Source organism: Elgaria multicarinata, chromosome 6 (assembly GCF_023053635.1).
Source record: "Elgaria multicarinata webbii isolate HBS135686 ecotype San Diego chromosome 6, rElgMul1.1.pri, whole genome shotgun sequence".
Classification (NCBI taxonomy): Eukaryota; Metazoa; Chordata; class Lepidosauria; order Squamata; family Anguidae; genus Elgaria; species Elgaria multicarinata.
The window spans coordinates 110,991,446-111,005,256 of NC_086176.1; the positions used below are offsets into that span (position 1 = coordinate 110,991,446).

The 13,811-nt window shown below is 46.3% G+C and overlaps 1 protein-coding gene across 1 annotated transcript in view; it reads left to right on the forward strand.

Annotated features, from left to right (window-relative positions):
- EPG5 (ectopic P-granules 5 autophagy tethering factor) overlaps nucleotides 1-13,811 on the forward strand; it is a 93,413-nt gene that overhangs the window by 46,155 nt on the left and 33,447 nt on the right. Inside the window, exons 20-28 of the mRNA XM_063128280.1 lie at nucleotides 1,176-1,286; nucleotides 1,482-1,601; nucleotides 1,728-1,894; nucleotides 5,911-6,138; nucleotides 8,815-8,938; nucleotides 9,270-9,414; nucleotides 10,298-10,469; nucleotides 11,298-11,460; nucleotides 13,496-13,638. Of these exons, the coding sequence (XP_062984350.1) occupies nucleotides 1,176-1,286; nucleotides 1,482-1,601; nucleotides 1,728-1,894; nucleotides 5,911-6,138; nucleotides 8,815-8,938; nucleotides 9,270-9,414; nucleotides 10,298-10,469; nucleotides 11,298-11,460; nucleotides 13,496-13,638 (1,373 nt within the window). The remainder of the gene's footprint in view (nucleotides 1-1,175; nucleotides 1,287-1,481; nucleotides 1,602-1,727; nucleotides 1,895-5,910; nucleotides 6,139-8,814; nucleotides 8,939-9,269; nucleotides 9,415-10,297; nucleotides 10,470-11,297; nucleotides 11,461-13,495; nucleotides 13,639-13,811) is intronic.

Consider the following 13,811-nt stretch of genomic DNA (forward strand, 5'->3'; position numbering starts at 1 on the left):
TAAAAGGATATTGTTGTTTTTATGCTTTTGATGGTTTTAAATTTTGTATATTTGTTTTTAATGTTCACTGTTTTTAACTTTTGTAAACCGCCCAAAGAGCTTCAGCTATGGGGCGGTATATAAGTGTAATAAAATAAATAAATAAAATAGTATTTTGAGAGAGGGAGAAAAATGTTTCCCTATCCACATTCTCCAGCCCATGCATAATTTTGTCCACTTCTATCATGTCTCCCCTTAGCCTCCTTTTCCCCAAGCTAAACAATCCCAGCTGTTGTAACCTTCCCTCATAAGGGAGATGCTCCAGCCCCTTGATCATTTTAGTTGCCCTTTTCTGCACTTTTTCCAGCTCTATAATATCCTTTTTAGGTGTGGTGACCAGAACTGTACACAGTATTCTAAGTGTGGTCGCACCACAGATTTGTATAAGGGCAGTACGATACTGGCCGTTTTATTCTCAATTCCTTTTCTTATAATGTCTATCCTGGAGTTTGCCTTCTTTACAGCTTCTGCACACTGGGTGGGCATTTTCATGGGCAGGAGGGCACTGTTGCAGACACGTCCTGCTTGTTCATCCCTGTTCAGCAGCTGGTTGGCCCCTGTGTGAACAGAGTCCTGGACTAGAGGGACCCTTGGTCTGATCCAACACGGCTTTTCATATGTTCTTAAATGTCATTATGTCAAGTATTGTTTCAAACAGCCTCCCTTGACCTGTAATGATGGCCACCAACTTGGAAGGCTTCCAAAGGGGGATTAGACCAATCCATGGTGGATAAGGCCATCAATGTCTACTAGTTTTGATAGCTAGATATTACCTCCAGTATTGGAGGTAGTATGCCATGTATAAGAGTTGCTGTGGAACATGGGGAGGGGAGGGGGCTGTTTCATTCACATCCTGTTTGTGGGCTTCCCTTTGGGACATCTGACTGACCACTGTATGAACAGAATGTTGGCGTTGATAAGCCTTTAGCTTGAGCCATCGTGGCTTTTCTCAGGACCTCTGATTAGGGGCAAAAAAAATGTCTTAGAGGTTCAAGCATGGGATTTTGGATCCCATCATAAGCCTGCAATCCTGCTATGCTGCTTAAATCTCCATTACTTTTCAGTCTGACTCTCTCTAGTCTGTAATAGCACAATGTCTTCTCACCAGCGTTCTCTCTCTTATCCAAACCTCCCAGAATGCTTTGGGCTACCACTGTGACAAGGGGCTGCTGTCCTCCTTAGTGAGCTGGATTGTGGCAGGCAACGTCACACCGTCTTTCGTCGAGGGAAATGCCAACCCCACACAGGTAGGGAAGGGCCATAGAGTTGCTTTGCTAGAGCGGGCTTGGAGCGGGCCACCCACCCTTGGCCACTGGCTGGGGGAAACCGTTGGCCTACGGGAATTGACAGGGTCGGAGGCTTTGGAGGTCCACGCAGGAGGAAGTAGCATCGTCCTTTCGGTTCTTTTCTTCCTTGGTGAGCTTCGCCTCGTTTCCTTCCAGGTTTGGTTTGCGTGGACTGTTCTTAATATGGAGTCCATATTTGAAGAAGATTCGCAGCTTCGTAGGGTCGTGGAAAGGGAGCTCGTCAACAACCCTTTGACTCCGGATCAGGCCCTGAAGGTAAATCAAAAAACGTTGCCTTGTGAGGAATGGCCCCCTTTAATAATAACGTAGCCTGGTGCGGAAACTGACTCGGTGGCCCAACTTCTGAAGTCCCGTATCAAAAGCGTTGGTTTCTGCTTGCAGAAAGTTCAGACCCAGCTGAAACTACCCATCGTGCCTTCTCTTCAGCGGCTGCTGATATACCGCTGGGCTCATCAAGCCCTTATCACTCCTGCTGATCACCCCCTCCTTCCGCTCATCTGGCAGAAATTCTTCCTCCTCTACCTTCATCGCCCAGGGCCGCAGTACGGGTGAGTTAACGTCTTGGAGGCATTTTATTTAATGAGACCAGTTGCTCCGCCTGTTGAATGTCCCGAGTTCAAATCCCCAGCTCCTCCATTTAAATAAAGGGTCAGGTAGGGTGGAAAAGGCTTCTCCCTGCCTGAGACCAAGGCCTAATTATTTATTTATTTATTTATATAGCACCATCAGTGTACATGGTGCTGTACAGAGTAAAACAATAAAATAGCAAAACCCTGCCGCATAGGCTTACATTCTAATAGAATCATAATAAAACAATAAGAAGGGGAAGAGAATGCACCAAACAGGCACAGGGTAGAGTAAAACTAACAGTATAAAAGTCAGATCAAAATCAAGTTCTAAAAGCTTTAGAAAAAAGAAACGTTTTTAGCTGAGCTTTAAAGACTGTGATTGAACTTGTAGTTCGCAAATGTTCTGGAAGAGCGTTCCAGAATCTACACCAAGCAGGATATTCCACTGTGAAAGTGGTATGAAAGCGGTCTATAAAAGGCAGGAGCCACACCAAGCAGGATATAGGAGGAGGGCCTTCTCTGCTGTGGCACCCCGGCTGTGGAACGAGCTCCCCAGAGAGGTTCACCTGGCACCTACACTGTACTTTCATCGCCAGCTGAAGAACCTTTTTATTTTCTCAGTATTTTAACACCTAATTTAACTTAAATTTTAAACTTTGCTGTTTTAATTCTGTATTTTAGCCTATATCAATTTCTGCTCTGTGGTTTTACCCTGGTTGTGCTTTTTATATTTTATTTTGTATTTGTGTTTTTAGATCGTTGGTTATTTTACTGTGCTCTTCATGGATTTAATTTTTGTGAACCGCCCAGAGAGCTTCAGCTATTGGGCAGTATAAAAATGTAATAAATAAATAAATAAATAAATAAAGCGCTATGTGGTATGTGTCAGTGGTCCCATACCGCTATAAAACAGTAGTGTGACTCTTGCCTTTTATGTACCGCTTTCATACCGCTTTCATAGTGCAATATCCTGCCTGGTGTAGATGAGGCCCAAGTCAGACCTAGTCAGTCAGTGTAAAGAGCACTGGGCTAGATGTAGTGGATGATATTGGCTCTGATATCAGTCGGGGTGTCTGTGAATTCTTTCTTCCTTTATTGCATTTCTATGCCACCCAATAGCCAAAGCTCTCTGGGCGTTTCACAGAATTCTTTAAATTTCTGACTGGCCCTAATGGGAATCTGGAGCGGATTCACCGCCCCACTGACATTGGAGCCACCAGCCTCCTTCAGCTAGATGGGTTAAAAGTTCGACTCAGCCTCCCCCAACCTGGTGCCTTCTTAGATGTCTTCGGACTGCAACTCCCATCATCCCCAGCACCACGGTCAGTGGCAGTTCAGGATGCTTCACAAAACTGCGATTTCTCTTGACTCCCCAATAGATTTTGTGCAACTGCTTTCTGGGTGGTTCACAACAATTAAAACCAGAAGGTACAAGACGACAGAACACAATATAAAAATGTAGAAGTTTGAAACTACAGCATAAAAAGGAAAATCATAACTGAATCGAACCAGCAGCAGCACAAAGACTTAAAATATAGTACTTGATATAAAACTGAAACTGTTTTAAAACTAAAAGGCCGGGGAAAATAAAAAGGTCTTCACCTGGGGCTTAAAAGAGCACAATGCAGGCACCAGGTGAACCTCTCGGGGAAGTTCATTCCACAGCCAGGGTGCCACAGCAGAAAAGGCCCTTTTCCTGCTAGCCACCCGCCTCACTTCCTTTGGCATGAGTTCCTGGGGATGGTTTTCAAGAGGCAGCTGGACAGCCATCTGTCAGGGATGCTTTAGGGTGGGTTCCTGCATTGAGCAGGGGGTTGGACTTGATGGCCTTGTAGGCCCCTTCCAACTCTGCTATTCTATGATTCTATGATGGACTGCTGAAGATGATCTTAGTGTCTGGGCAGGTGTATATGGGAGGAGATGATCCTTCAGGTGACCTGGCCCCAACTTGTTCAGGGCTTTGAAGGTAAACACCAGCACTTTGAATTGGGACCGAACATGGACTGGCACCTAGTGTAAGATGGAAAAGGACTGGGAAAAGTACTACCGGTTCTGGATGGGATTGCACTCACCCTGAAGGAGCAGGTTCGTAGCTTGGGGGTTCTTTTAGATCCATCATTGTCACTTGAGGCTCAGGTGACCTCAGTGGCATGGAGTGCCTTCTACAAACTCCGTAGCTATGCCCCTATCTGGGCAGGGATAACCTGGCTTCAGTTGTCCATGCTCTGGTAACCTCCAAGTTAGATTACTGCAATGCACTCTACGTAGGGCTGTCTTTGAAGGCGGTTCAGAAGCTGCAGCTCGTGCAAAATGCAGCGGCCAGATTGATTTCGGGAACCAGAAGGTTCGACCATATAACACCTGCTCTGGTCCGCTTGCACTGGCTGCCTCTATGTTTCCAAGCCCAATTCAAGGTGCTGGTTTTGACCTATAAAGCCTTACATGGCTTGGGACCACAATACCTGACGGAACGCCTCTCCCGACATGAATATACCCGGTCACTACGTTCAACATCTAAGGTCCTCCTCCGGGTGCCTACTCCGAGAGAGGCTCGGAGTGTGGCAATGAGGGACAGGGCCTTTTCGGTGGTGGCCCCCAGACTCTGGAACGATCTCCCTGACGAGGCTCGCCTGGCACCAACGCTGCTATCTTTCCGGCGCCAGGTTAAGACTTTCCTCTTTGCCTAGGCATATGGCGGCACATCTTAATCACCCACAAGTTTAGTTTTTTAATGGTTTTTAATGCTCTATGTGTGTATGTTCTCTGTGTTAGAATTTTAAATTTTGTATACTCGTTTTTATCTTAATTTTAGAATTTTTGTCAATTGCCCAGAGAGCCCTGGCTATGGGGGCGGTATATAAGTGCAATAAATAAATAAAATAAAGAAATGGTTCGGCTCAAGCAGTCATCAAGATGTGTATGAAACCGTGTATGTTGAAGAGAAAAGCATTTTTTAGAAATGCTTATTTTGTGGGGAGGAAAATATATTTTTGAGATGTGTGCTTAAAATATGCATTTTGTGTTGATTTTTTAATTTATTTTTTTGAAAAATGCAGATCAATGGGGATATAGGATGGCACTAGGGTGGGTTTGATTTAAATCACTACTCAGAAAGACTCGATTTAATCATGTGACTTCCCCCCTCCCACCAAAAAGTGTGCTCTTTTCATTGATATTTTTTTTGAAACTTAGCACTTAAGAGGTAAGGGGTTGATCCTGTGTACATAGATTTGCAAAGGATCAATGGGATTGTGATCTCTGCAGACCCAAATTCACCGTTTTGAGAACTGTAAAACCAAGCATCTGCGATAATATCTTCTAGATAGAAAAAAACCCAAACCCAATAATCTTACAGAAACCTCTGGAAAAGCATGACATTGTGAATGGATGAGTGGAATTCATTTACCAACAAATTTAAACATTGCATGAATATACATCCTCATGCTACATAATTAAAAACTAACCCTTATTTCGTGATGAATAACCTTCAGACTATAATGTATCTTAAATACGTTAAAGAGTATGGCATTGATTTAAGATAACGTGTTTTATTGCTGCTCTATTTTGCTTAATGTGTTAACTTGTCCTACCGTTTCAACAGTTTTAATCAGATTAATGTTTTAATGTTTTTTAATGTTTTAATGTTTAAATGTTTTATGATGTTGTGATGGCCTTTGGCTACAAACAATAAAGAATGAATGATGATGATCTTAAATAGAAAACTATCTTTAGATAGATTTTTCCTCAAAAAGCATTTTGTTACAAAATCTGATTTAAATAAAAAAAAATCTGTTTTTTTTTTGTTGATTTTTATCCACCCTGGATGGCACAGGGTTTTGCATTAATTTGTGCAAAAGTGACACCAAATTTGCCCATTCCTTGTTTGTTATGTTTAACAGAATTGCACATCAGAAACGCTGTTGTTGTTTTTAAGTGGTCGGCGTCTCCATGTAAACCCAACTTGTGTTGTAAGTGACAAGGTTTCTGCTTTTAAGGTTACCTGTAGACGGCTGCATCGGGAAAAGGTTTTTCCAAAGTCCTGCTCAGCTTAGCCTGTTAAGCGACCTAAAGCAGCGCCTGATCGAGGTAGCGGATTTCCACCACTCGGCTAGTAAAGTGCTCCGGCTGGACGGCCCGGCAGCTGGCAGTGAGAGCCCAGCGCGGAAAGGATCCAGCAAGCCTGACCACCTGACCTCTCCCGAACTGCACAAGGAGCTCGTCAGGTAATTCGTAACCAACAAGCTTTTTGCAAGGAAGGCCTTGTCCTTAAACACAAGCCGGGATGCTGCTCCATAGAACCATAAAATCCTAGAATAGAAGGGTTGGAAGGGGCCTATAAGGCCATCAAGTCCAACCCCCTGCTCAATGCAGGAATCCACCTTAAAGCATCCCTGACAGGTGCTTTTGAATGCCTCTAGTGTGGGAGAGCCCACCACCTCCGTTGGTCGTTGGTTCCATTGTTGTACTGCTCTAACAGGAAGTTTTTCCTGCTGTCCAGCCAGAATCTGGCTTCCTGTAACTTCTCCCAGCATCTCTGCAGGTGCGGCTTGCCAAGGCAGATAGAATCACTATTTATGATTCTATCTCTCCCACACTAGAGGCCTTCAAGAGGCAGCTGGACAACCATCTGTCAGGGATGTTTTAGGGTGGATTCCTGCATTGAGCAGGGGGTTGGACTCGATGGCCTTGTAGGCCCCTTTCAGCTCTATTATTCTATGATTCTATTCTATGAGAGTCTCTCGGGGCATCTCGCTGTGGTGCCCGGCCTCTCTGCTCATGGTCCAGGTTGGGTTGATTGGCCTGTGAGCGGCCCTGCATCTAGAACAAGGGGCCAGCCTGTGAACTCTTCCTTGAACTGTCTGCTGCTGCCCTTGTTGCAAGGGACGTCGGGGCTGGCGGTATATGGGCTGGCTTGCAGGTGGTGGGGGCAGCCAGGAAGCCAGTTGCCCTGGCAGCTCGGTTGGCAAGGCTCTCGGCAGAACATCCTGCTTGAGGACGCCAAGCTTCAAGGGAGGCTCCAGGATACTCTAGTGCAGGGGAGCAGAACCTCACTGGAATTCATTTTGGGGACGGTCTTGGGGTCCGCACTCCCGTGGTGGGTGGGGCCAAAGGGGCGGGGCCAGAAACACCACCCTAATTTAGCTTAAAGCTCTGACTGCCAGCAACTGAGGCTTAGGAGAGGCATTTCAACTTTTTAATATGGGGTGGGGGGACAAACCTGCACAAAAGCTGGGGAGCCACCGAATGATGGTCAATCAGGGGAAAGGGTGGGGCTAGAGGGAGGGTGGTGGCTGTCGGGGGATTCGTGGAAGGTCCAGTTTGGCCTGTGGGCCTAAGGTTTGAAACGGCTTCCTTATGTCTGGCAAAAGATTTTTGGAAATATTATGGGGTGTACGGTTCAGGCACATGCTGGTCAGGTCTGTAGGGGCCTCACTGAATATGGGAATACCTCCTTGAGGCCCTCCCCTCCGTGGACAGACTGGCAGTGGCAGGCAAGCCGTCGTCTGGGAGACATTATAAAAATGTAATAAATAAATAAGAAATAAAGAAGCCCACCCATCACGGAGGGAAGCCCTGCTAAGCTCTGAGGAGCAAGTAAGTAGTGAGAGACGGGCTCTGGTGCTACTGAAACAGTTAAAATTCTTTAATAATTCTTGTCTGTATATAATGTTTCGGATTTGATCATCCTTCCTCAAGAGCTGACACTGGAGACAGGCTACTGGAAGAACCTGTTCTTGTGTGTTGAAGGTTTCTTTGGGCTTTCTTCTGAGCGTTCTACTAACGAACTGCCCGTCTCTCACTTCTTACTCGTTTAGTGGTGCTTTTTCCCTGTATCCACACATCCGCCAAACTCTGAGGAGCCCCAGGGTGCTCTGGAGCACTGTTTGACGACCGCCTCTTTGGACGTCACGACAGCCCACCGCGGCTTCATTTACGCCCGGAGGCTGTTGCATTGCACATGGCCGCCTGGCTTGCTGGGCAAACCCATGTGGCAGATGTCATGTATGCCCCTACTGCTCCTGTGTTGGGAGCAGGTGACGAAGGTAATCAGAAACAGGTTCTGATTCAGAAGATGCCGAGCCAGTGGGGGAGGAAGTTCACACGGGAGAGCCACCAGCTGCAAATGCGCCCCCTCCAGAATCTGTCTCCTCAAGGCCAGATCCTATGCTCTCAGGAGACAGGGAGTCAACTTCCAGGGATGAACATTCCAAAACATGACTTGATGCCAGGAATCGCTGGAAGTTAAAATGTTCAGCGAGGTTAGCACCAAAGAGACAGTCGGAGAGATTGCGTGAGAAGACATCCACTCATCCTTCTCCACCTTGAAGCTTGGGACATTTGAAAAGCCTTTTCTTTCCTTTGAACGGTCAATTGTTTTGCTTGGTTTGCATAGCGTTGCCTAGGGGGGAATTTTCCTATAAAGGTGCCTAGTTTGTGTTACAGAAATGTTAATTGTTTGCAATAAAGCTTTGTGGATTGGCCTAGGAACTTTCCTTGGTTTTGACTCCTTGGGGAAACTTGAGCAGCTACAGCCCACGACAGCAGGGGTTCTTTGATGGTTAGAAAACCACGGGTTCTTTGAGGGTGGCCTCCAACAGCTTCTGTTGCCCACGTTTGCTCAACAAGACAAGCCGGGCGGGTGCCATGCAAAAATGTCACCTGTGAGCACCCTGTATGACGCACCAGCTCCTGTGGGTCAATGAAGCCACGGTGGTCTGTCGCGTCATGCGGACCAGGTTGATGTGTGGAATTGCATTCTAGGCAGGTTGGTTTGTACCTCCATTGGAACTGGGACTTAACAGGGTTTGTTACTTTTGTTTTTGTTGGATTCCTGGGGATCTTAAAAGACAACCGTTTAGGCTCAGGTGGTTAACTCTTCTTGATTGTTTTGCTCATAGGCTCTTCAACATGTACGCTTTGTGGCTGGAAGAAGAGAGCTTTCAGAAAGGGAACACGTATATCCCCTCCTTACCGAAGCAATACGATGCCCACAGGCTGGCCAGAATCATGCAGAACCAGCAGGTAAAAAGGATGGACTTGTGGGGTCGGGGGCTGTGGTTGGACAATTTACAGGCCCAGGGTCTTAGAGGCCCACCTGAAACATATGAGTGAAAGGTCATCGCCTTCTCTTTTGATGATGCTTCACGTGCATCAAATGTGTGTGTGTGTGTGTGTTAAAGTCACTCTAGATGAGCCGTCTCCCCAATGTGGTCCCTTCCAGGTTTGTTGGACTACAACTCCCATCACCCCAGTCCCTTCGGTGTCAACGCGATGGATTAAACAGCCGCATTGGACACGGTCTGTTGCTCTCCTTTTGCTCACCCGCTGCTTTATTTCTCTTGGCGTGCCGTAGGATTTGTGGATAGAATTTGTCAACGTTGAACGCATTCAGCACGAATTCCAGGAAGCCCTAGACTTTTGGTTTCAAGTCAGGGTAGAGTCCCATGCAGCCTCGGGCGCTTCGTCAGCGCAAACAGACTTCACGAACCCTTTGTTGGGTAAGTCACACATACAGTGTCGGAAAGAAAAGATGTTGTTGATTCCTTCATTTCAACCAGCCTTCCCTAGCTGGGGGCCTCCAGCTCTGTTGGACTGCAACTGCAGTATCGGAAGTAAATGGATTAAGTGTATTCTCCAGCCTCGTGTGTTTGATTGGCTGTTAACGCGCCGGGGAAGCAGGCCTTTAAATCCCTGATTGAGGGACAACAATACTTGTCAGCCTAATTTTGGCAGACTGAAGTAGATTCTTCCCAGAGGACAATCCCAGCGGATTGTACGGGAGAAGGCGATCCTGCAGGTAGCCTGGACCCAAGCCATGTAGGGCTTTAAAGGTAATAACAGGTGCCTATAGGTTCTGCCAGAAGCACTAGCTACTACTCCAAGTTAAAAATAGATGGCCGGTGCTGCCACAGGTCAGGGGAACAAGTGAGTAGTCGGGCAGTGGTGTTACAGTGTGGCCTGCAGTAGCTGTTGGAACCAGTAGCTGCTACAGTCAATTGGAGACTTCTTTGTTTATGAGCTCCTGTATGAATCAGGGCAAAGGGAATACTTTCTGTTGTCTTTAGAAGTCTGTGGATCCTCATTCACATCTTCTTGTGTGAATTGGGACTACGCCTATATCTTTCCATACACATGGAAGTAGCTGTAAAAAAACACAAAAACACCCACCCTGTAGATCACCATTATAACCTGTAAGATTTTAAATTGGGAGAGAATCAGCACATGCAATGGATATTCCAGAAACACGGGAGGGTTGGTTTTGGGGTTGTGTTTTTTGGGGGGGTGCTAAACAGTTTCCTGGAGCAAATGTTTTATCAAATGGCATTGATCGTCCAGAAAGCAGGAGTTGGTGGTGAATGCTTTGCGTCTCTTCTCTTTCAGCCAAAGAGAGAATTATCAGCAGTTTAAAGAAGTATGAGGCCCCCCAGCCTCCTCTTCCCCTTCAGCCGATGAAAGCCCCCGTACCTGTTATTTCTCCTGCTAGTTTGGTAAATCAAAATGAAGCCAAAGAACTGATCCGCACCAACCTCATCATCCTGCAGCACCATGCCAAGTGAGAGATGGGTGGTTTTTTTTAGTTGTGTTTGGGCTCGCAGCCATCTTGCTGCCCTATTTTGGACCAGCTAATGGTTCTGGACCGTTTTTAAAGGCAGCTCCACGTATTGCGATAAGCCAGATGAGAGGTTACCAGAGCATGGATAACCGTAGCTGGGCTATCCGTCAAGAGTAGGACGTAGTTGGTATAACAGCTTAAGCTGATACAAAATGTTGTGTGGGCTCACCACCCCCTTAAGTATAACCCACCCTCCAGACTCTCTTCCCAGCTTTCTTCCTTTGGATTAGGAGACTGCAAGTCGGAGCTTTTTGGTAAACGCACAGTGTCAGGATCAGGCCTGATCTCCCTAATGTAGGGGAAGGGGTTGCGGAAGGTCCGTCAGGCTCAGAATCCGAAGAAGAAGAACCAAGAATTTACCAGCCAACACAGAAAGTGGGGTAGGAGATTCTCCAAGACTCTTCAGGAGTCAAGGATGAATCTTCCCAGGAGCTTATCAGCGAGAATGCAGACGGCCAAGAGAGCATCCCCCCTTCTTCTTGGAACTCAGCCTCTGTCTGAGGGGGAGGGAACATCTGAGTTGACAGATCCCAGAATCTGCTGCAGGGTCAAGAGGGCAGAGTTGAGAGGAGTTGGGAGGCGGTCTCTTCGGGTAGCGGCTCGCGAGAGGCTCATCAAGGAAGACCCTCCTTGCTGAAAAGTGTCCGTGGGAATCCTGTGGGCAGTCCTCCTTGAGCTGAAGGCAACTGCCTAACTTTGTTAGTCAAATTAAGCTTAGAGCAGAGCTCCGACCGTTCAGGTTGATACTCCGGTTGTTACTTTCCCCAGATCTGCAGCACTCCGAGAATCACAGCACGTCGCTTTCAACAGCGAGATCCTGGACACGCTGCCAAAACTTTATACCAATAGAGAAGAACAAATCACCCTCCGCCTGGAGTGTCGTGGCAGCTCCGGTAAAAGTTGCCAGGGAGCAGCTGTTGTAACGATCCAGGTTGGAACCGAAATCCGCCCCCTCCTACCTTTTTCGAAGGGCTCAACCAGCCTCCCTCTAATTTCGGCGCACTGTGGAGAGGGGCCGTAGCCTAGGGGTGGCGCTTTGCAAGCAGGAGGTCCTGGGTTCTCAGACCCTGCTGACTCCAGTGAGAAGGACCGGAGGAGCACCTGATGTGGTGTGGCATAGTGGTTAAAGTGTTGGACTGGGAGTTGGGAGATCTGGCTTCTAGCCCCCCACTCGTCCCTGGAAGCCCACTGGGTGACTTTGGGCTGATCACAGACTCTCAGCCCAACCTACCTCACAGGGTTGTTGTTGTGAGGATAAAAATGGAGAGGAGGAGGATTATGCATGACGCCTTGGGTTCCTTAGAGGAAAGAGGTGGGATATAAACGAACGAAAGATGAATGAATGATGGGGGAAATTCTCAAGTTAAAGGAAGGCAGATTCCAGCTGGGCATCAGGAAAAACTTCGTGACTGTTAGAGCAGTACGACAATGGAATCAGTTACCTAGGGAGGTGGTGGGCTCTCCCACACTAGAGGCCTTCAAGAGGCAGCTGGACAACCATCTGTCAGGGATGCTTTAGGGTGGATTCCTGCATTGAGCAGGGGGTTGGACTCGATGGCCTTGTAGGCCCCTTCCATCTCTGCTATTCTATGATTCTATGATTCTTCCTGAGACCCTGGTCAGTTGTTGCCAGTCAAAGTGGATCAGGGGCCAGGGGCACAAATGCACCCCTGACACCTTTTCGTGGCATCCACCAAGGTATCCTATTCCTCCCACGTCTTAAAAATAATAACGATACATTTTGTTATTGGCAGCTGTGAAATAGATTTCTATTTGTGTCGAAAACTGTGGGTCCAAAGGAATTGTTTAGCAGGTTGAGGCTCGGATCCCACGTCTGCCTTGTACTCTGTCTTTTGGCCAGGTTCCTTGTCCTTTGCCACACCTCCCATGGCAGCCATTTTGTGATAGTGCCCAGGACAGTTTCTCGAATTGCCAAATGTGCCCACAGCCTTAGGTTTGCCTACTCCTGGAGTAGACAGTGCTGGAATAGATGGACCAATTCGGAATAAAGCGGCTTTCTATATTTATTTTCTTTGTCTTTTGCTTCTCTAGCCCTTAGGACTAGACACTTGTTGTTGTTGTTTATTTATTTATTTATTGATTACATTTTTATACTGCCCAATAGCCAAAGCTTTCTGGGCGGTTCACAAAAATTAAAACCATGAAAAGCACAATAAAACAACCAACAGTCTAAAAACACAAATACAAAATACAATATAAAAAGCACAACCAGGATAAAACCACACAACAGAAATTGATATAGATTAAAATACAATATTAAAAAAGCAAAGTTTAAATTTAAGTTAAACTAGGTGTTAAAATACTGAGAAAATAATAAAAAGGTCTTCAGCTGGTGACGGAAGGAATAGAGTGTAGGCGCCAGGCGAACTTCTCTGGGGAGCTCGTTCCTAAGCCAGGGTGCCACAGCAGAGAAAGCTTTCCTTTATAAAGGAAATTTAAGTTCTTAAACCTCCAGGGGCAGATTCTGTGTTGTTTGATTCACAATTTGGCTCTCTGTGATCAAAAATAGGTACAAGTAGGGTCTCTACTTCCCTTGCTCGGCTTCGTCCATTTTCTTCTGCTGCCCCTTATGCCTGGAACGCTCTTCCAGAACATTTGAGAACTACAAGTTCAACCGCAGCTTTTAAAGCTCAGCTAAAAACTTTTCTTTTTCCTAAAGCTTTTAAATCTTGATTTTGTTCTGACTTTATACTGTTAGTTTTACCCTACCCAGTGCCTGTTTACCCTACCCTGTGCCTGTTTGCATTCTCTTCCCCTCCTTATTGTTTCATTATGGTTTTATTAGAATGTAAGCCTATGCGGCAGGGTCTCGCTATTTACTGTTTTACTCTGTACAGCACCACGTACATTGATGGTGCTATATAAATAAATAAATAATAATAATAATAAGTAGCTCAAATTATGCTTGGGGCCCTGCTTGTAACTAAGTTATCTCCTTTCGTAAGTTTGAAGGAAAGCACAAAAATGATGCTGTCAGTCAGCAGCTTCACGCTCTGAAGAAAGAAGTGAAACACCTGCAAGCAGAAGCGACTAAGCCTCCTTCTCTGAGCGTCGTAGAAGCTGCAGTGCACATGGAGAATTTTATCACGTGAGTCGCGGGGGTGTCGCCTCGCCTCCGGGTGTGCTGCCCGGGCTTTGCGGTTGTTACTATGGTGTCGAATTGCTTTTAATTGCTTTTAATGTTATTATTAATGTTCTATACAAACATTTAAGCCATGGTTTCAGTTGAATTTTAATGTATACCGTGTTTTTTTTTTACGT